The sequence below is a fragment of the Impatiens glandulifera genome, chromosome 9, assembly GCF_907164915.1.
Source record: "Impatiens glandulifera chromosome 9, dImpGla2.1, whole genome shotgun sequence".
Lineage (NCBI taxonomy): Eukaryota > Viridiplantae > Streptophyta > Magnoliopsida > Ericales > Balsaminaceae > Impatiens > Impatiens glandulifera.
In genome coordinates, this window is record NC_061870.1 from 35,669,941 (window position 1) to 35,693,079 (window position 23,139).

At 32.3% G+C, this 23,139-nt stretch overlaps 5 protein-coding genes across 7 annotated transcripts; 3 read left to right on the forward strand and 2 right to left on the reverse strand.

Moving 5' to 3' along the window:
• Positions 1–597: 597 nt before the first annotated feature.
• Positions 598–6,614, forward strand: LOC124914722 (protein SCAR1-like). Of its 2 annotated transcripts, none has more exons than XM_047455322.1 (6): positions 598–1,011; positions 2,375–2,538; positions 3,378–3,501; positions 3,575–3,707; positions 3,941–4,038; positions 4,137–6,614. In XM_047455322.1, exons 1-6 carry the CDS (start codon positions 857–859, stop codon positions 6,244–6,246), a joined length of 2,784 nt encoding a protein of 927 aa, XP_047311278.1. In that variant the 5' UTR covers positions 598–856; the 3' UTR covers positions 6,247–6,614. The 2 variants fall into 2 exon arrangements, with proteins under 2 accessions (XP_047311278.1, XP_047311279.1); XM_047455323.1 differs by having other exon boundaries at positions 872–1,011; positions 3,367–3,501.
• Positions 6,615–10,511: 3,897 nt separating this feature from the next.
• On the forward strand, positions 10,512–11,341 carry LOC124914725 (dof zinc finger protein DOF1.5). Its single transcript, XM_047455325.1, has one exon. It carries the CDS (start codon positions 10,571–10,573, stop codon positions 11,120–11,122), a length of 552 nt encoding a protein of 183 aa, XP_047311281.1. The 5' UTR covers positions 10,512–10,570; the 3' UTR covers positions 11,123–11,341.
• Positions 11,342–12,750: 1,409 nt separating this feature from the next.
• LOC124914724 (14-3-3-like protein B) lies at positions 12,751–15,062 on the reverse strand. Its single transcript, XM_047455324.1, has 7 exons — positions 14,852–15,062; positions 14,457–14,763; positions 14,300–14,387; positions 13,882–13,991; positions 13,633–13,781; positions 13,162–13,217; positions 12,751–13,087 (listed from the first exon to the last, which is right to left on the reverse strand). Exons 1-6 carry the CDS (start codon positions 14,922–14,924, stop codon positions 13,168–13,170), a joined length of 777 nt encoding a protein of 258 aa, XP_047311280.1. The 5' UTR covers positions 14,925–15,062; the 3' UTR covers positions 12,751–13,087; positions 13,162–13,167.
• Positions 15,063–16,191: 1,129 nt separating this feature from the next.
• Positions 16,192–17,585, reverse strand: LOC124916560 (14-3-3-like protein C). Its single transcript, XM_047457292.1, has 6 exons — positions 17,513–17,585; positions 17,132–17,438; positions 16,960–17,050; positions 16,663–16,772; positions 16,436–16,584; positions 16,192–16,257 (listed from the first exon to the last, which is right to left on the reverse strand). The coding sequence occupies exons 1-6, from the start codon at positions 17,583–17,585 to the stop codon at positions 16,199–16,201; spliced, it is 789 nt and encodes a 262-aa protein (XP_047313248.1). The 3' UTR covers positions 16,192–16,198.
• A 1,185-nt stretch (positions 17,586–18,770) lies between these two features.
• Positions 18,771–21,852, forward strand: LOC124915420. 2 transcript variants are annotated; one of them, XM_047456132.1, is made up of 11 exons: positions 18,771–19,280; positions 19,610–19,754; positions 19,898–19,965; positions 20,115–20,185; positions 20,323–20,568; positions 20,662–20,825; positions 20,911–20,966; positions 21,053–21,105; positions 21,185–21,356; positions 21,430–21,527; positions 21,605–21,852. In XM_047456132.1, exons 1-11 carry the CDS (start codon positions 19,085–19,087, stop codon positions 21,725–21,727), a joined length of 1,392 nt encoding a protein of 463 aa, XP_047312088.1. In that variant the 5' UTR covers positions 18,771–19,084; the 3' UTR covers positions 21,728–21,852. The 2 variants fall into 2 exon arrangements, with proteins under 2 accessions (XP_047312088.1, XP_047312089.1); XM_047456133.1 differs by having other exon boundaries at positions 19,138–19,280; positions 19,927–19,965.
• Positions 21,853–23,139: the final 1,287 nt, after the last annotated feature.

Sequence of the window (23,139 nt, forward strand, 5' to 3'; positions counted from 1 at the left end):
CCCACAAACCGAATCATGGCCGTTTGCATGAACCCGACAAGGTAGGGCTAGAATGTCAAAAATGTATGGCCCAAATCCACTCTATTTCTTTTAAAGATTCCAATTTCATCGTCCATAATGCAAATGACAAATCATATATTTATTTTTACTCAGACTTGACTTAAGACCATACCACGAATGGTCCCTTTCTCTTGCTTTAATTCATACCAAACAAAAATTACCAGATGCATATGAATTATGATAATGACTCATTTCATTTATTATTTAAATAAAAAAGTACTCAATTTTTTTACCCTTGCTTACATATACTTAATTCATGAATAATCATGATATGAGTTATACCTAATTTTATCTTATTGCAAAACATATGACTATCCACTTATAAAATCAAGATTTAAGTCAATTTTTACTTTAAAAACATCTAAAATTAAAATAAAACTATGATAATCATGTTTCAATTAAAATTTTATCTCATTTATATATAATTTTTTTTTATTACAATCATAAATATTTAAACAAATAAAATACTTTCCAAATGATTAAATGTGTACTCATCATCACTGCGATATATGAGTAGGCACACATGCATCAGACTGCTATACTGATACTTTCTCTCTCTAGGCAGTTAAGCTGCTTCCTATCCTCTCTCACCTATTTCTCTCTCTACAAACAAACGCCATTATCTCTTACTACGTTTCTTCATTTTGCTATGTACATTTCTTCCGTTATTAATCTGCCCTACCATCTCTCATCTTGGGTGCTGTTTTTCCGAATCTAGAGAGAGAGAAGTGAGAGCCGATTGAGAAGGACGTGGACGGTGGACGGTGGACGGTGGACAGTGAGCTTGGCGACAGAGATGCCTCTGGTTCGTTTCCAGGTGAGGAATGAGTACGGCTTGGGGAAGCAGGAGCTGTACAAGGATGTAGATAGAGACGATCCAAAATATGTGCTCGAAGGCGTTACGGTGGCTGGACTTGTGGGGATCTTGCGCCAATTAGGCGATCTTGCTAAGTACTCTTTCATTTCCTTCTGTTAATATAGATTATTATTGAGTATTCAATCTTCCAATTTTTGCTGCTGTGTTTTCTTAATCAAGTTTAGTTGTATGTTAAATTCATTTGGCGCAATAGTGTAATTAGGAAGATGGAGTAATATAGACTATGATAATCTATGTAATTAGGAACGGAATTTATTTTGCTTTACATCAGCGTAGTTAAGGAACAGTGTAGGCTAAGAAATTATAAATTTCTCAACAATAAGCATTGACGTGAAGTAGCAAGAATGAGAACAGTGTGAAGATTGTTTAGAGTTTTGTCTATCTACGAAGAATTTTTAGGTCTAGAAGAGAAGTCAAGATATGACAATATAAAAGTGAAAAGGATGTGTAACCTTCTAGAAGTAGATAAGTTTCCAAATTGTAGAATAGACTAAGAACTTTTCTCAATCTTGCTATCGAAGAGCGCAAGGTGCATAAGTTTCTCCGTAAGTAGATTGCAAAAGGATATTTGAGTTGGAGTATTGAGAGAAAGTTCCGTTGAATCCAATTGGACTCTTGTAGATGCTATAGAAACTAGTTATGCCAGGATAACATACAGTTGCATTTTACTGAACATAGAGAATCTTGTTTGTGATTTTCAAGCAAGTGCCGCGAAGGAATTTACTGGTGTTCTTTTCAGACACTTATGTCTAATGCACTCTAATTATTCAATACTTAACTTCTGTCTTGGTGACATAATCTATCTTTCCTAGTTGGCAATATGCATATTTCACTATCAGTATCATACTCATTGGCTGGAGATGATAAAATTGTAGGTATTTTTTTATAGAACATCAGCACAGCTGAGTTTTGTAACCAAGCTTAACAAATTTGAAAATTTTCTGAACTGAGTTACTAGGAACTTTCTTCTGGAAGAGAAATTGACTAAGAGTGAAGAGAGGTAAATCTAATACACAAATAAGTTGAGCATCCAAGATAGAGGCAAGATTCTGAATTACATTATTTTGGATGCTGAGTTTTATGGATCTGGCTCATTTTGATTCACAAATAAACTTTAGACAGTTCCTTATTTGAATTCCATCAAGCAAAATATTACTTGTTTTCCATAGCAAGTTAACTCACGTGTAGTTTGGAATCTAAACTTTGTTGCATTTTCTAATATTTTTATGGCACCTGAAAATTCATATTTAGTCTCTATTAGTTTGTGTTATGTATGTTTAATAGTGGCTTTTATAATTTTGAGGCAGCTATCAATGTTCTGTTAATTAATTAAGTATTGAGGAATTTATTATAGTAGTGAAGTCTGACAATTAACTCCATTTTACCATGCATCCTAACATTTTAGTCAACTAAAAGTTGCAACTTTTTCCATTTTAGATTTGCTGCAGAAGTCTTTCATGGACTACAAGAACAGGTGATGGTCACTGCCTCTAGGAACAAGCAGTTAATGACTCGTGCACAGCGCGTTGAAGCTGCACTTTCTCCACCTGAGAAGGCAATATGGTCCCAAAAGAAACACTTGCATTTTGCTTACACCTCTGGTATGGCTCATACTTGGGGATGTGTTATCTGTTTTGTATTCAGTCGGTATTATTAAGGTCTGATGTTTATGCGTCTAGAAGCATATATTGAGAGTAGATGCTTAAGTTCTAAATTTCTCTGCCAGCTTACTCGTGTTACCGATAGCATTTGTCCGTTGAATGAGTTGTAAAGTTGTACCTTTGTGTTCCGTTGAATTAGTAATAAGGCAACATAGCTCTGCAGTAATGAACCAGATGAGTTTTCAAAACCTGACTCTTGAATTTTACCAATAGAATCCTTAGGAACAATAATAGGAAGTTATACAGTCCCTCACTTCTCATTTTGACTTGTTTTGCTGCAAACAGAAGCCAGAATATTAAGATGAAAATAACTGTGCTATAGTCTAAAAGGTGAATACCATTTTAGAATTGAACACTATACATGTGGCATGACTTGGTATACTTTTGCTTTTGTCCATAACTGCTTGTTGAAGATTATGAATAACTAATCCTGCATATTTACAGTACTAATTCTATGCTGAGAGAAGTGCAATGTATTCTTTTCATTCCTTGTGTTAGAGATTCTTTATAGGTGTATATATAGATGATTTTCTCCAAAATATGTGACAAATGAGAAAATTGCGAGACTGATAGTACTCAGCTTTTGACTTCCTTTGCATTTTACTTATGCTTTTAAATATGATGCTTATTCCTCAACATATTTATTTGGAGTAAATGTTCAATCTAACAAAATAAATAATAATGAGGCTGCTAAATGTTGTCCTAATATGCAAAGTGTTTTTTCCTTTGTGTTACTTGTGCTTTTTCCAAGTCTTTCATGTAAAGCAGTTATTCTGCAGGTTCTCAATGGCATACTCGTGTAAAAAATGAGCAAAATCTCTTAATATATGATGACTTGCCGCAATTCGTCACCGATTCTTATGAAGAATGTCGTGAGCCTCCATGCCTGCAGTTGCTTGATAGGTGAATTTCAAAATTGAGGTTATTCTCCTGTAAAATAAATGATGTATTCGTAATAGCACATCTTCACTCCCAGATTTGATCCTGGAGGCACAGGGTCTTGCTTAAAGAGGTATTCAGATCCTACCTTCTTTCAGAGAGCATCGGGTATTTCTTTTGAAACAAGTGTCGGGAAAGCTTCAAAGGATAGGAAAGCCCGAAGGAGGAAGGTATTTCCCATTTAAATATTGAACCTTGTTTTCTCATATTTACCAGTCCAAATACAATTTGATGACCTGTTGCTTCATAATCAAATAAAATTGTCCTGCTCTTTCTTGCTGTTAACATCAAACTGGCTATAAAAAACAAAATTAGTATTGTAATGTTTCCCTTACTGACATTATCAATAATGATTTCTGTTTGATAAACTCGATTATTTATGTCCTTTATTTTGGTGTTATAGTGTAAGGAGTCCATATTAAACCTACAGAAAGAGAGGGCATGTCAGAATAATGGGGAAGCCTCTAACAGCTGCCCATCAATACCTGATCAATATCCCAGGTGCTTTCATCACTTCCTATCTTGTAGGCTAATGTATGATCTGATATTTTAGTTTCTTGTTTTCCTTCCCTTTTCTTAGTTGTTTCCTTATGGTGCAGAAGTAAATTTGCTTCCCTAGATGTTGATGATCAAGATATCTCTACATTTAGTTTAGTGAAGAGCTCCGAGTTGGAAGACCGGTCCAATTCTTTTGATTCAGGACTTGGGTCGGGATACATTGAATGTGATCTTCATCCAACCTTCACCATTAACCCCCAAGAACATGGTCCTGTTGAGCTCTCTATATCCGGTGTAGAAATGCAACATAATGACATGTTTGATTCAAATTCTCTCGATGAACAAACCTTGGCTGCAGATGGTGATTTTGCAGAACATAACTCGTCTGCGGGAAGTTCTGGTCTCCGATCATCATGTGTTACTTGGGATGAAAAAACAGAAATAACAGCGCACAAAGCAGAAACTCAGGATTCAGAACCTTCACATTTGAGGAGTAAATATAATACCGACTTTCAGTTTCATAATGGAGAAGATAGAAAGGGGCTAACCTTCGCTCATGTCAACGAACCTCGCGACATTGAAATTCAACTAGATAACAACGTGGATGCGCTTAACACTGTTGAATGCGAGTCTGAATCTGATTTAGATTGTCAATCAAAAAGAGAATTGGAACATTCTTCTACTCAGTGTCTTCATGACAAAGTAGCAGGTGAAATGCATGAAGTATCAGCACCTAATCGGTTGAACTCTGAATCTGGTTCCACATCCTATCAACCAAAATCTAATTCACCTGACACTGACATTTTCGAGTTGCCTCGCGTAAAAGAGTCGCCTCAAGTGGATGAACAATCTCAGATAATAGATTTGAGCAAAAATAGTATCCTCCATGATCGAGATGTCGAAGTTCATGACAAGGACAAATCATTTGTTGAATGTAAAGAGAAAAGTGTCCATATATTGGAAAGCTCCTGTGAGATTGTCAATCCTCAAGGTGATTATTCCAGTGTTCAATTTAGATCTGGTAGCTTGGATTTATCATGCTCTAACACTAGAGATGATCTGCTAACCCCGATAAACGATAAGATCTTGAGCACTTCTAACGAGCCTCAGCAAGTTCCGGCAAGAGTTTCTAGCTCACAGTCTGTTCAGTTTTGGACAAATGGGGGCTTGCTGGGACTGGAACCATCTAAACCTCCAGTTTTCAGTAAGGATAATTCACTTGGTCAAGATGTTGTTGGTCCATTAAACCAGGATATAATCTGTATGAATGATGGAGATATGGCAAAGTCTCAGAGATTCGCACCAACTGCTTTGGACATTAATAGGAGAATTTCCAGATTCTCGACCGAGGAACATGGACATGAAAATAACAATGGGCATGAACAGATCGGGAGTAAACTGTTGAATACTACTGATGCTGGAGCTTTACCTACTGATTCCAGTCAGGGGAATGGTGAAAATGCTCAGCAGGTGGTTGGACTTGCTAATATATTGCTTTCAAATAGTTTCCAGCAGAAAGTATTAGCTTTGCATCATGAGAAGTCTAAAACCTCAACTACCGCTAATATTGGACTTCCAGTGTTCGCCGAACACTGTACGAAGAAGATCTCTGGTCAAAATATCAATGACTTATTTGGAGACGGGTCACAAGAAAATAATTCACCTCCCTCTTCCCCTCCAATTCAACATATGAAGAAGATATCTTTTCAGACTTCAATTGGTTCTGAGATTTCAAAGCTAAAACTGAAACTTCCTGATGGGAATCAGTTTCATGACAATGGAAGTGGTGATATGTTGTTGCCTATTTTTCAGTTGGTCCCAGAGCCTGGAACTTCTCATAATGACAACAGTTTGGACTCTGATGATGACACATTCTGTAGATCATCTCCTAACGATTCAGATGATTGCAACAATCATCGCTATGAGTCAAATTCTGAGCAGTGGGGATCTGACACTGCTAGTCAAAACAAGGACAATGAGTTATATGATGTTTTAGGAAGAATCTCCTTAACAGAAGAATCCATATCAATTTCTCTGGATTCTGATCAAAATCCAAATATTGAAATTTGTGAGGAACATTTGGGGTTCATGCATTCACTCGATCTTCCACGCTTCAACACATTGAATCCTTTATTTGAGCAAGATACAGAGTCTAGTAAAGAGCCTACGCCAATACATCCCCTCGTGGTAGCTGCATGCGATGAAACCTAACATGAGCATCGAAAAAGAAGATGATGTATGTATCCGAAGCCATCCATTGTGAACATCAAAAGGTACAATCTGTCTCCAAACTTAACAGAATTCCTATTTCAACAAAACCTAGATGATCCCACTATGAAGAATTCATGGTGAATACAAATGAAAAGGATGACAGTTTCTGTACTGTATTATATTTCATAAGTAACAGTTTTGTTCTGCAGGATATTGGATTTATTTATAGTTTAAATATGGTTGTAGAGAATGTATCTGAATTATGTTTAGACTACTTACTACTTGTGATCTTGGTGGTTAGAATGAAGCAATCAGTTTCCTTGTCAGTAGTTTGTTGAACTGGACAAAGGTTGAATTAATAAGATGGATTTGGTCTTCCTTGACCCTGAGTGACTTTTAGAGTCTTTACTGAAATAAATATTCAAATTCCAAAGCATACACTTTGTTTCTTTGCAATTCACAGGACTTTCTGAAGTTGGTGTTATTAATCTGTGACCTCTTTTTGGTGAGAAGAAAGACATTTGAACATAAATTTGTTTCTAAGTCGTCTCTTCTTTCTTTATTTAACAAAACTTTGAAAAGTAGTATTGGACTAACTTATTTCAAGTTAAGACTACTAGTTTACTAATTAATTAATTATACATATTGTACTAATTTCAATATGTAATTTTAAAAGTTTATACTACTAACTTTAAACACACTGAATAACAGTGTGCGTTTCAATAATTCATCTTACACGGGTTTGCTTTAATCCGAAAAAAGAGATTTTTATGGGATGAAAAATTTTCGATCTTATTAACCTTTAAAATTCTTATTTATTGTTTTGTTTTTAATAAAAATTAACAATTTGATCATTTAATTATTCCAAAGCTTTTAGCAAAAGGAGGTATTAATTATATAGATAGCAAGACATCAACCTATATAGACCAAAGTTAATAACCTCAAATATGAATGATATATCAGTTAGGTTATCTTATAATTTTATTGTATCACATATACAATCTGTAGAATTTGACCATGCAAATAGAGGCATTTTAAGGCAATACATATCTGCCACATGAGTGGCATAAACAAATATAGTTATTTGTTTGGTTAAGGAAAGGTTACAAAGGCACGTCCAAATATGCAGTGATTTTACTTACATTTCTGGACATCTATTGGATACTGTTATTTTTTGTTGTCAAAGAATATATATATTTTATATTTATGTCTGAACTATTTTATAATACATTGTATTTGTTACTTATAATTTGTTTTAGGTATTGATTTATGTAATGATGAAACAAAATTGGTTGAATATTGTTGTGACTATAGAATTATGGAAAAATAAATTATTTAAACATCTACAATATGACTTGGAGAAAGTTTCGGAGATGATATACATTAAAAAAAAAAAAAAAAAAAAAAAACTCTTGATGACACCTAGACAATAAACAAGCATAAATAATATCATGTGGCGAAAACCCACGAAATTGAATAATAATTACAAAATATGTACGACACAACGTATATGAATAATAATGAAAGACTAATAATATATATATATATATATATATATATATATATATATATATATATATATATTATTATAGTCATCCTCATTATCATAACAAAGAATCACAATCAATCACAAAATAGACCAGACGGCCATTGCCTCTCTCTAATATATCATCATTGCTGTCTATTATTATTATTATTATTATTATTATTATTATTATTATTATTATTATTATTATTATTTGTTTTCATTTATCAAAATTAAATGTAACTACAACCTATATTTATATATAATAAATTAGATGAATCGTACCATTTTGGTGTGAAATGTAATACAAGGAGTGAAGGAATGAGTAGCATAGTTTAGTTGAAAAAAAAATAAAAAATACGAGAAAAAAGAGAATAAATAACTTATTTTAATTTTTTAGTCAGATTGCATAATTAATTTTTTAGTCAGATTGCATAACTATTTTTTTAGTCAATTAAATTTTATTCTATTATTTTTTTATCTAAATTTTCTCTTTCAATTATTTCTCTTTAATAATATATATTAAAATAAATTATTAAAAGTTAACAAGGTGTGAATGTATATTACCACACTGCCCACTAGTAAATTGCTAAGTTGTTTATAAAAATGTATATAAATTGATTCCAATAAGAATTTTTAAAAGTAAAATACAATTATAATGTAAAAGTAAACAAAACAAACAAAAAAAAATAAAGAAAAGTTATGGGGCTAATTTTTTTATTCAATTTATAAGGGAAGATAAAGTCTCATTTTAGTTAATATCAAATCCATAACGAATAAGCTAATCTAATTTGACATTGTGGTCCAATTTAGAAACGTTTCTTTATTTTATTTTATTAATTTATTTTATTATTAAAAAGTGAAACGTGCAAAGTAAAGTCGAAGTCTCGACAATAAAAGACTCTAAACCTACACTATATTAGCAAATCTGAATATAAAAACACAAACATTTGAAAATGAATCCAATAAGGTCACTAATACATACTTTTTTGCTTTTGTATTATTTTAAAGTTGAATGGATGAAAAAAACAACTTGAATTGGAGCCACAAAGAAGAAGCAATGTACCTAACTAATTGGAGCCCCAAAGAAGAAGCAACCTAATTGGCTAGACCCATTTTAGTACTTTTTTTCCAGATCCATCTAATCTATTTCTTAATTCATACTTATCTCCTTTAATCCATTCCATTATCAGTACAAGGTATTAATTCTTTTTTGGGTAAAAGACCATATTACCCCTCCATAAAAAAAAAATCATAACTTATACATACCACCAATTCACCTTAAACAACTTCAATGCTCTAATTTGTTCCATTTTTGTAATTCCCATTATCAATCAAGAGAATTGTATATTTTTTTTTCTTAAAGGACATTTTGGTACAAAATCATTTCATATAGTCCCAAAAGAAAAAGGTTTTGATGGATTTAAAAGTAGAAAAAAAAAAAAGTTCACAACTTTCCAACTAAAGAGAAGAAAAAAAAAGACTTGGCTGTCAAGATCATACATACTGTTTATAAAGGTGGTGGAAATGAGGGTGCTTTAGAGCATATATATTATATATATACATTTATGAAAATTATTCCTTTATTAAAGTAAACCCCACTTTTAGCCATTGAAATTACAAGCCAAACATGACCTAAGCCAAAAGCTAAAACTGATCCCCAAAATTAAAGAAAAAGTCACATCATATCCAAAAGGTACCTAAAATATAAAAGGGAAAAAAGCATTACCAAAACAGGCATCCAGATTTTGAGATAATGCTACCCATATCACTAATTAATTATTCTTCCTTTTTACTTTTTTTAAAAATCTTTATTTTATTTTCTCTTGTTTCTATATTTATTATTAAACTTAAATTTAACACTCTGTTATATATTTATTTACCACTCCTTGACTAAAAGCATTAATTCCATATCTTTTTTTTATTATTTCAGGTAGATTATGTCAGATTTTTTTCTTATTTAAACATTATTATTTTTACTTTAACGGCTGATTTCATTGATTTACTGTTACAGGTCTAGTCAAGGATTTTATAAATTTCTAGTTTACTTTTATAAAAGTATATATATATATATATAATATAATATAATTAATTAGATTAAATTAAACACAAGAAAATATCTTCATAATCTTTGAAGCATATAAAAAAATAAATAAATGCCACTTGATTAGCTTTCTCACTTTATGCTTCCCATTTTCCTATCTCCTTTTTAAGCAATCCACCTGGACTGGGCCCCACACCCTCCCTCTTATTTAATGACGTGGCAAGATGATGATGTGGACTGGAAAAGCTCTGCACCAACTTTTTTTTTTTTTTTAATCAATCTCACCTGTCTGTCTCTCGGCTCGGCGGCTTCAATACTTTTATTTTTATATATATATTTAAAGTCACGATCTTTTAATTATTTAATTATTGGCTTTATAAAGTAATTTAATATTTAATCTTATTTCCAATTGCGTTAGATAATTGGTCTATTTTAATATATCATTTTTATAGAATAGTATAAATTAGATTTGGATTTTTTACCAAAATAATTATGGATTTAAATGTTATTTGAGGATAATGAGAATATTTTTATAGAATATTATTAAAAAAAAAAAAAGTGTTTTAAGGGAATAAAATAAATTAAAATTTTATCCCCAACCATATTTTATATGAATGCATAGTTGAATAATATAATAGATTATATAAGAGTACACGCTATCATGACATTTTTTCATATACCAAGCATCATCAACAATTTCTCTCTCTAAAATTTTCTTTGCCAGTTTGTGAATTTGGATCGATCGATCTCTGACAATGATGAAGATGGATTGCCATGAATCCCAAGGAATCAAGCTATTTGGTGCAACTATTGCCATCCAAATAGTCGAGAAACAAGAGCAAAAACAAGAAATGATCAAATCTTCATCCTCCTCCGATGATCATGAATCGCCGGCGGCGGCGGCGGCGGTTGCGGTGGATGAAAAGAACAGCCGGCCAGAGAAAGTGATAGCTTGTCCTAGATGCAAAAGTATGGAGACTAAATTCTGTTACTTCAACAATTACAACGTTAATCAACCAAGACACTTTTGCAAAGGATGCCAACGTTATTGGACTGCCGGCGGTGCACTTCGTAACGTACCCATCGGAGCCGGTCGTCGGAAATTGAAACCCAACCCACCTGATTCCGCCGCCGGATTCTCCGAAAACTGTCTTTACGTGGATGCTTCCAAAATACAAGCTCTCGACTTTAATCAAGGGATGGCGTTGCAAGACCAGTGGCGGTCCATGGCGGCGACGCATGGCGGTTTTCAGCATGGTTTTCCGGCCAAGAGGCGGAGGAACACTTTGGATGGTCAAAATTGCTGATCTTTTTTTCCTTATTTTGGGTTTTGGGGTAGAAGAGTAAATATATTATTATTATTATTATTATAAAAAATTGGCTGATCATGGCTAAGTGCTGACTGCCGTTCGATCACAGCCATCTGTTTTAATTAATTTAGTACTTTAATTAAATAGTTATTATCCTAAAAGTGTTGGTTGAATCCCAATTTATCATAAAATGACATAAACATACTTTTTATTTTAGCTTTTAATTAATTATTATTATTTATATTCTAGTAATTATATTATTTCCTTATTTAATAAAATCAGTTCATTAATGCTGATTTTCTAAATTATATGACTTTTTTTAACTTTCAATTAAAATAATAAAATAGTATAATACCTTTATTTTTAGCATTTACTGTGGATAATTAATCTTTTTCATTTGACAAGAAATTAATGTAAAGAAAAAATGACGGATGGTGATGAGATTGATAATTACCAACCACTCTTGATTAAATTCAATCACTTTCCTTACTTTTATATTTATAATATATATTATGTATATAGCATGGATGGTTAATTCCTCATATTTGTCCACATTTTATTTATTTATTTATTAAATAATAGGATTTTGAATTTCAGTCCAAAATTTATATTCAATCTAAGTTACAGTCAATATACTATTTCTTAAAACTAATTTTCAAATATGCTACTTGGTGTGGCCTTTTGGTGCCAAGACTTGAAAGTTGAGAAGACTTGGAGAGTGTGGTATTATATTGAATAAATACTTGGTCAAGAAGGAAATAAATAATTAACTATTATTCCTCAGTAAATTTAACTTATTACTGGGTTTTCATCTTAGTAATAAATCATATATAGGGTCCATTACACTTTTAACCAAATTTATAGAAAAACCAAGATGAAATAAAACTTAGCTAACAAGGTACAACAATTAATTGAATGCTTAAAATCACACGATAGATGTAAGTCATAATAAAACGTCCCGATCTTGGGATACTTTACAAATAAGTGTAATTTTCAGCGGTTCTAACTATGATCAAGGTAACAAAGATATAGTTAAAAAAACAATTGATCCGGCCAAGCCTTCTAAGCAAAGTAACAAATCTTAAAGAACATAACTGACACACTTTCAGGTGAAAAATCATTGGAATGGATCTGCAGACTATTTCCTTTAGGTTTATTATATATATATATATATATATATATATATATATATATATATATATATATATATATATATATATATATATATATATATATATATATATATATATATATATATATATATTGTATAATCGAAAAGAGAACAAGTACTTAATTCAAAAGAGAAAAAAAGCATAAAGCTAACATAATACAGGAGGAAAGAAAAAAGGTTTTCCTTTATACATGCAAAGGCTCTTTATTTATTATATAAAATTATTTATATAAGAAACAAGTCAGCCTCATATATTTATTTATTTAAAAAATTAAAAATGGGATTAAATATATTTATTTAAAAAATTATTAAACTTGTAACCCACTATCACACTTAATCATTTATTAAACTTTAAAAAATTTGAAAAATAATAATAATAGATATTTATAATTTTGTTATTAGTGAAATTTCAGATTTCCATATGTTAACTTTAAGAGATTAATTGAGATAAATAGAAATAATATAATCATAATTTTATAAGAAACAAACAGTTATTAAAAGATTATGTAGTCTTTACACAACAAGGCACACAAAAGAAACCCCTCGAATATCAGTTCAAACCTAAAAGTTGAGCTTTATTAGCCTCTAATTAAATTAAAGGAAACACAAATGATGGGGAATGTTAAACATAAATCATAATATTGTATTTGGCCAATATCAAGGTCCGAGATAAATGTCACAGTGACCGTGATTAAAATAGTTTGATCGAAATGGAAAACAAATTTTACACGAATTGGAAGTTCCTCCTCAGAATAAGGAAAAGACAGACCTGCAGGCGTTTGCTTTCATCACTGTAAAAATTTTGAACAAGTCAATGAATGTTTCATTGGATAAGCTGCTGCAAAGGGTGGTAATTAATAAGCACCTTCTATTAATCTTCTTCATCTGGTTTAGAGTTGCCATTACCCTTGTGCCCTTCTTCTGCAGTAAGAAAGTGAGGAATATTAATCGATATACATGGAATGAAGGAATTACAATACTGATCACCAACATATATTCATTATTTGTACCTGGAGAAGTCTTGAAAGGTTTATCTCTAACACTAACATTTTCATTATGTGAAAGTGTAAAGCAGAAAACAAGAAGAGGAAGTTTTGAATAATAGAAACATGCACTAGATTCATGACTGGTAAAAAAGAACTTTGTGAATGATAGAAAACACGGTTATATGAAATAATAGAGAAATCTGCATTTATTTACCATATGACTTGGTCAAATCGCAAACCAAATTCTTAAATACTCAAAGATTTGTCCTGTTAGTAAGTAAGCACATCTAGAAACAGAACACAAAGAAGATTTGTACTAAACTAGTTAAAAATAAATACAATGCACCTACCTCCATCCTCTGTGATGTCGGAGTTCCATAGCGTAAGATTATCTCGCAAGAGTTGCATGATTAGTGTACTATCTTTGTAAGATTCCTCGCTCAGAGTATCCAATTCAGCAATAGCTTCATCAAAAGCTTGTTTTGCCAGGTGACAGGCTCTGCAAAATGAAAACAAAAACCCATTCTTCATTTAGAATATGTATAACTAAGATAATTTTTTGTTTTTACTCCATTTGCTGAACTAAATAAAATGCATACCTTTCAGGAGAATTCATGATCTCATAGTAGAAAACAGAGAAATTCAAAGCCAAACCCAATCGTATAGGATGAGTAGGAGACAGATCAGACTCGGCTGCTGTGGTAGCAGACTGCAAACAAGTTACAACGAACAAATTAAAACGTTGAACAACACAAAACGTTATGAAGAAGAAATCAAGTCATTAAGAAGCTCATATACAGAGCATCCAAACTTCTAATTTGAATTTGAATAGCATCCAAATTTTCTATCTAAAACATCACTCAAGTATCCTTATGTAAAAATAGTCAGTCCCAAACTGCAGAAATCTGTAAGAAATCCAGAAAACATTTCTAAGAATGTACAAAATGTAGATAGATAACCAGATACAGAAAGATCAATGTCTTCTTGCTATAAGAACCAATTAAGAGCTAATCAGACCTGATATGCCTGGAGTGACTTATCACCAGCCTCTTTCTTATCCTCGCCAACCTTAAACTCGGCCAAATAGCGGTAGTAGTCGCCTTTCCTATAAAGCATAATAAATATAATCAGAAACAAATACGAATCAATCTGGAGCATAGTTAATTAAACTCACATCTTATAGAAGAAGACTGATGATTCACCAGTGCTACAGGAAGGAATCAGATGCTCATCGATGACAATCATGATATCACTGCAAATGTTGGAAAGTTCTGATTCTACTTTGTGCCTGTATTCCTTGATCCGTTTGGCATTGATCTCGTTGCCTTTTGCTTCCTCCTTCTGCTCGATCGAAGAAAGAATACGCCAGGAAGCTCTCCGAGATCCAACCACGTTCTTGTATCCTACGGATAGCAAATTTCTCTCCTCAATAGTTAATTCCAAATCTAGCTTGGCAATGTTCTTCATTGCATCCACCATTTCTGCACAATATCAGAATTATAAGTAAATTTTAGTTAGAGCATATTATCTATCGGTGTTTCAGTTGCAGATCTGGAGGAAGGAGGTTACCATCGTAGCGCTCGGCTTGTTCAGCAAGCTTGGCTATGTAGACGAGGTTATCACGTTCTTTTGAGGAAGCCATGGCCGATCTATGATGCTTCTTCTCTCTCAAGTCACAAGTCTCAAGTATCGTTGGTTGGTTGGCAATAGAACTGAGATCGTGGTGTGTGTTTGGTAGATGAATCTGATCACAGTGATGGGAGAAAGAGAAAGAGAAAGAGAAAGAGAAAGAGAATTACGCGGGGACAGGACTGGACGGCTGAAATTACTGAATCATGATCATCACGCTCGCCGACCATAACGTGCTTTCTACTTTCCATTGGATGCCATCTTTTACTGACCGTTGTGCGCACCACGCGCGCGGTGCTCACAGAGAAATTGGACTTTCCCACAAATCTCACTGGATTTAGGGAATTCAAAGTTAGATTTGGATCTAGGCCCATCAGAGAAGCTAAGCCCACATTTTTAATTGCTGATATTTTGCTTTTTTTTATATTAAAAGTTATTAGTATATTAAATATAATAATAATAATAATAAACAATCACTTAAATATATATATATATATATATATATATATATTTAAATATAGTTGGTTGTAGCTTACACAATTGTGTGAAAAGTGGAGATGACGATAGCATAAACCAAAACCATTACTTTGGCTTGGCAACGAGACATAGATTATTTTATTATTTTATTATTCAATTATAATTAAATATTATATTTTTAATTAAACAAATAAAAACATTTTTTAAATATAAATAATATAAAAGTAATATATCCATATCAACTAAACTTATAAATTAAAAACAATTTTATAAGTACAATTTTATTTTCGATACGAGACTTAAAAGATCAGAGATATTTTATTTCTAAACTAATTTATATATATATATATATAAATAATAATGCTTAATTTTTAAAGTGTTTGGATTGTCGGATCGAGAGTTGTGGTTAATTTGGATATATATGTGAAAGTAAATAAATACTTGAGTCGAATTATAGATTAACTCAGCTCATAAATTTAAAATAACTAAAAATTTATATAAACAGTTTAGTTAGGTAGTCTAAAAATAAAATATGATAACAGATTAGATTAATAAGAAATTAATTAGCCCATACCCAAGCTAACATATTAAACCCATTATCATCCAATCACCTGTCCAGCCCTTTAATATATAAAATATTATTTAAGAGGGTCTTAACCTTAGCTGCTAACTAAAATAAAGTTGCAATAAAACAGACGTAACATAGCATAAATGTCAAAGTGTCCGTGATAGTGAAATGAGAAGCAAATTTTACACTAATATTGAAAGTTCTCAAACATAGTTTTTACCTCTCTTTTTTTAACAAGAAAATTAACTTTTATTTATCTCCATCTGGTTTAGAGTTGTCAGTAGCCTTTTGTGCTCTTCTTCTGCTGTGAAACATATTAAACGAGATTATTCCAATAATAAAAAAGACAATAAGGTGAATTACAGAGAACCCACTATGCATTTAAAGTGACATCTTATAGCACCATATCCATCTTAAGAAATTAGATGCATCTAATTAAAATACTTGCATGTTATTTCTCCTCATAAGTCATAACCTACCTCCATCCTCTTTGACTTCAGGGGTCCATATCTTAAGATTATTTCTCAAGAGTTTCATGATTAATCTACTATTTTTGTAAGATTCCTCAGACAGCGTATCCACCTCCAAAATAGCATCATCATACGCTTTCTTTGCCAGGAAGTATGCTCTGCAAAATGGAAAAATAAATTAATAACCAATACCGTTTAAGAACAACGATAAAAACATGACGGACTGAAATGCTTACCTTTCGGGAGATTTCATGACGCTAAAACAGAAAACAGAGAAACTCAAGGCCAGCCTCAATCGTATAGGATTAATAGGAGATAGATCAGACTCTGCTGCTGTGGTAGCAGACTGCAAACAAGTTACAATGATGAATTAAAATGTTGAAAGTTGTAGATCGAGTTACAATGATCTAATTAACATGTTGTTTCAATGATCTGTTATGGCTGGCTGGCTGTTTTCCTATATGAACAAATTAGATCATCTTTCAAAGCAATGGAACGCTAATTCCAGAAATAGTAAAAGTACTTGATCAGACCTGAAATGCATGGAGCGACTTAGCAATCGCCTCATTCATATCCTGCTTCCCAATCTTAAAATCAATCAAATGGCGGTAATAATCACCTTTCCTACAAACAAAGCATAAATTTAATCAGGTACAAATCGAGATTCCAACCATTCAATTAACCTACACTTGCAGCCTTGCATACATCTTATTGAAGAACACAAATGATTCGCCAGCGGTAGAGGAATGGATCATATAATCATCGATGAACGTTATAAGATCACTGCAAATGTTCAAGAGTTCTGATTCTACTTTGTGCTTGTATTCCTTGATCCGTATGATGCTGAGCTCGTTGCCTTTTGCTTCCTCCTTCTGTTCCTTCAATGAAAGAATACGCAAGGAAGCCTTTCGAGATCCAACCAGATACTTGTAGCCAGAGGCTAGCAAAGTCCTCTCCACAATAGTTAATTCTAAACCTAGCTTCCCGACGTTCTTAATTGCATCCACCATGTCTGTACAAGATCAGAATTAGAAGTATAATTTGAAAATATTGATAGAATCCGAGAGGGAAGCTGAGGGAGCTGACCATCGTAGCGCTGGCATTGTTCAGCAAGCTTGGCTTTGAAGACGAGGTTATCGCGTTCTATTGAGAAAGCCATGGCTGGCTTGCTGGCTGTCTGGTCTATCAATGATATTGCTTCGCTTCTATCTTCCCGCTAATGTGAACAAAATGAAATTAAAGGTGACGATGACGTGTCATTCTGTTATTTTTTGTTTGTTTGTTTGTTAAATCTGTTATATAAGTTGGTAATTATGTATTAATCAAAGTGATGAGTGAATTTGAAAGAATTACGGGGATTAGAAAAGGTGATTTAATATTTACTCAATCCACATTAATAAATAAATAAAATAAATTTGAATATGGATCTAAAGAATGGGTGATTTAATATTTACTCAATTCACTTTGTACTCCTATCAGATAATTGAAAATTCTGTTTTGGTCTGGCTCATGGAAATTCGACGGAATGACCCTTACAATGGCTCAAATTCGAAAAATGACCCACTCTCGGCCTGCAAAATATTCGTCTTGCACCGTTATTATCGTCTATAATACGCGTACATAGGCGATAATGACAATCATGGGGCAAGACAAACATTTCGCAGGCTAAAAGTATCATTTTACAAACTTTATCGAGTGTAAGTTATTTTTCGAATTTGACCCATCATTATGTCATTTCATCAAATTTTTTATTAGAAGTCTGTCCTAAGCCCACACTTTTTTTAATTTGCAATATAAGTTTTTTACAAACTTTTTTTTTTTTTTTTGTTAGTATTATGTATTTGATTAACTGATCTTATACTTAATGCAACTAATTCATAGATGAGTCTCCAATCTGGAATATATACGGTTGCACTTTGGGCCACTTGTTTTTGTAAACTAACCTCTTGCATTTTAACAAAAAAAATCTAAATAAACTATTCAGAAAAAATTATAATGATTTTTAAAATATATTTATATATATTTTATAATTTTCTTTTTCTTTTAATTTTTCATTATATATGAATTATTAAAATAAAAAACTATTCCGGATAATACATAAGGCGAGACAAATTTAAGAATGAAAAAATGAGAAGAAGCCAAATTAAAGACTTCTCTCTCCTATCTATCAGTCCACCCATTCAAGTTTAACGTTATAACATGTATCCAAACAAAACTAAATTAGATAACTTTATTTAATTTATAATGCAAAATTATTTTATTTTTCGAATTTAAATAAATAAATTTATTTTTTATGGGTATCGTAAGCCCTCTTAGCAAGCATCCACGAATCATCATATGCAATTTGTCATATCTTTCTTTCTTTCTTTGTTAGTTAGCTGAAGATGATATCTTTGTTTAGGTATACCTAGATTATTGAATTAGCTTGTGATTCACTTTCCATGAAAGTGGGGAGGAGAAATGCAGTAACTTGAAATAAAGAATAAAATTGCGTATTCTTCTTCTTCTTCTTCCAAGGGATGGGCTTCGAATGAATGGAAGTGGCTGTGATTCTGACTGCTGGCATAGCAGCAGCGACAAACGGACGCCATTCTTGTCTCTAAATTTGGGATTTTACTATATTTATATTCCTGCTGCATAGAACCCAACGTTTTTATTATGGCCTCATCCGTGCCTTTTCTACACTATTCTTCTCCCAGATTGAACCTCAGGATTAACGATCAATTACCCTCATCCTCTCATCCCTCATCTTCATCACTCACCTTCTCCTCCCCTTCATCAAATTCTCCTTCATCTTCATCGGCTAACAGAGAAAAGAATTCCAGGTGGAGCTTCAACATCTTCAATTTTGCTGGTAATTTTGTCCTTTTTTCTGTATTCAGTACAATTCTTTTGGTTTTACCCTATTCGGATTGATCGTCTGCTTTAGGAGGCATGCATCGATCAATTAGGGATGAAGAAACTAGAGAATAAGCATGATTGAATTTCAGGCTGCAGTGCCCTAAAACTAGGATTGAACATATGATTTCTTGTCTTCTTAAATGAGATTGCATCGCCTGTATTCATGATGGTACTAGGATTGAACATGTGATTTCTTGTCTTCATATGATCATGAATTGGTGGTTTATATGTAGGATAGTTTTATCCACTTGGTCTGAGCTTCTTGGTGTGGAAACTTGACAGGGTTTAACAATATCTTGAAATCTCAACCTCTCAGAGCTGAAGCTATGAGTTCCACTCAAGCAATTGTTTCATCACCACGGGGCATTGTTGATATCAAAGATGAACCTGATCATCTTCTTGTCCTTGTTCATGGTATATTGGCCAGGTATCAAAATAAAACCTAGATTGAGAAAGAATCATAAGCATAAATTAGCAGGAAGAAGGAATTGTATACCAGTTAGTTAAATTTTCATTTTGTTATTTTTCCTATTGATTTTCACTGTTATCAATCTTTTCATCTTCATGTAGTCCAAGTGACTGGATTTATTTTGAAGCAGAATTGAAGAGGCGTCTTGGAAAAAGATTTTTGATATATGGTATCTTATTCTTTTCCATCTCTCAATGTAAAGAAAATTTCACTAAAACCATGATAAGCAAGAACTGGGGATTGAGTTCTTTGTTTTTCTTGTTTAATTACTGACTTATTCTTGATCATAATGATGATTAGTGCTTTCTTCTTATGCAGCAAGTTCATCAAACACATTCACAAAAACTTTTACAGGCATTGATGGAGCTGGAAAACGACTAGCAAATGAAGTGAGTCTTCAATAGACCATTTATTCACTGCTCATGTGTAATACACACAAAAAAATGATGTTTCTGAAGCTAGTGCTGAAACAAATGCATCTATACAATCAAGCATAAAAACAATTTAATTTTGTTTTGAGAAATAGGTTATGGAAGTAGTGAAAAAGAAGGGGAGCTTAAAAAGAATATCATTTTTGGCTCATTCTCTTGGCGGATTGTTTGCAAGATATGCCATTGGTGTGCTTTACTCACCAAGCACCACCAGTAGCACGGATACTGAACCAGATTTGGAGGGGGCACTTCCATCCAGAAAAGGTATGATTGCTGGATTGGAGCCGATCAATTTTATTACCTTGGCAACTCCTCATCTAGGGGTGAGGGGGAAGAAGCAGGTTCGTTTTCTTCAATAACAACTTTAATTTAAAGAAAACAATGATAATAATAGAGTCTGAGATCTGTACAGTTTATTCATCTTCTTAATTCAGCTTCCATTTCTTCTTGGAGTACCTATCCTAGAGAAGCTGGCTCCATTAATAGCTTCCTTCATTGTTGGCCGGACTGGTAGTCAACTGTATCTAACCGATGGTAAACCTGACAAACCACCTCTACTGTTGAGGATGACTTCTGATAGTGAGGATGGAGACTTTATGTATGTTTGTTTCTTATCTCTTGAGGGTTGTCTCTATTCTTCTCTGTTGGTTGTGTTTAACTTTACCCTCTTGTTTTTTTTGTAGATCTGCTCTTGCCTCATTCAGAAGCCGTGTTCTTTATGCTAACGTTTCATATGATCGTATCTTTTTCTATATGCCTGCACCATGTCTCCCTTTTTTTCAATGATTATCATTATATATAGTTCCTTAATATGATGAAAATTAGATATGGTTGGGTGGAGGACATCCTCTGTAAGGAGGGAAACAGAGCTTGTTAAAGTGAGTAACTTTTTCCATGATTATTCCATCCTTACTTAGATTGATGGATCCTTTGATAATGTTGATAATAATTGGGCAGCCTCCACTTCGATCTTTGGATGGTTACAAGCACGTTGTAGATGTTGAATACTGTCCCCCAATTCCTTCAGAAGGCCCTCAATTTTCTCCTGAAGCAGTTAAGGCGAAAGCAGCGGCACAAAAGACACCAACTGTGGAGGAGAATACAGTTGAATACCATGACATCATGGAAGGTGATCATAATAACATAATGAATTAGTTACCGGTTGGGGGTTAAATGGTAAAATTACATTTTTTATGGAACAGAGGAAATGATACATGGACTACAACAATTAGGATGGAAGAAGGTTGATATAAGCTTTCACTCATCGTTCTGGCCCTTCTTTGCTCATAACAACATCCATGTAAATAATAGATTTCAATTTCCCGATTTTTGTTTTGTTTTGTTAGTCCTATAAAAGGGATATTCGTGTCGATTCAGGTGAAAAATGAATGGCTTCACAATGCCGGAGCAGGAGTGGTTGCGCATGTAGCCGATGGAATTAAGCAGCAAGAAAAAAAACAGGATTCTTCTTCTTCTCCACTAATCACAGCAAACTTATAGCATCTTCTTTAGTTTCTGTAATATGTTGAACTGTAACTTTGCAACTTCTGCTTCAACCACCATATCTACCCTCCAAAGTGATGTCATAGTGATTTTAAAAATGAAATTAATAGTTCTAAACTCAATTTGACAGTTTAAAAACAATAAATATTTAATACTATTATAAAATCAATATTGAACAATTCTTAATGAAACTCCTTAATTCCTTCTTGTTGACTTTTGATCGAGTAGTTAAATGTGGGCTATAACAATAAAATAGTGCTGTTATCTAAGAAGGTTTGAATCTAGACAAATAATTTATATAAAAAATAAAAATAAAAATTTATTAATAATGTCAACTTCTTGTTTTTGTCAGATAAATATATTATCATATTAATTAAAGAATTAAACTTGCAATCCCATTCCCATATAATTGTTTTAACCTATTTTTTTGTTTTATCAAATGAAAGTTGAATTTGTAGGACAGTCATAAAATTTGCATATTTCTCTTAGGTCATCTTTATTTTGCTTAAAGTTATTTTAAGATTAATATAATAGTAATGGGAGCCTTTGGAGGTAACTTGTGGTAAAAGTTGGCTCAAAAAATTAAAATGTCACGGGTTCGATCTGAAAGCGCTTTGAGTTGAAGCGGGGTTATAGTAGTTGTATAATGTTATGATAGTTAAAAAAAAAATTGATAGGTGAGGTGGGATTAGTATTTTTTTTGGTTGTATTGTCTAAATTAACAGTATTTTAGTGGCAACTTTGTATTTGCTTTCTATATAAATTGCCATGAGGTCATTCAGCCATCATAATTTGGTTCCGACCGACAAAAAGGTTATCTAATGAAACACAAACCAAATACAGAGTAATTTAAATTTAAATTATGTATTTTGTTCACTAATTAAATAACTATATGTCTATGTCATGAGAAAGCCAATTCAAGTGTAATGATCTAAATTATCCATCATTTTCCACCTTATAAAAAAAGTATTAATTTATACCTTATAATTAAGGTTGAATTTAAGCTGTTTCCAAAATTCATTTTAATATTTGATTTTAAAAAGCATCACGTCATTTAAGAAACAATAATAGACAAGTATAAACAGCAACTATCTACTTACTATGATTTAATAGTTTTTAATTATTATTAAAAAACATATTTTATTTTAAAGTAAGATTTTTCTTCTTCTTTACGTTGGTATTGGGAAGATCACACAGCAAAGCAGAAAATTAAACCAAATACTATTTCTCATAAGTTTGTTACCAAATTTAATATTTTTTAATATAGAAAGTTAGCATTATTCCTATAATTATTATTTCAATTATATAAAAAATTAATAATAATATAAAATGAAATATGACTAATTGAGCTTATTTGATGAAATTCATAATATTCAATGCGTGAATTGATTATTTGGAACATACATTGA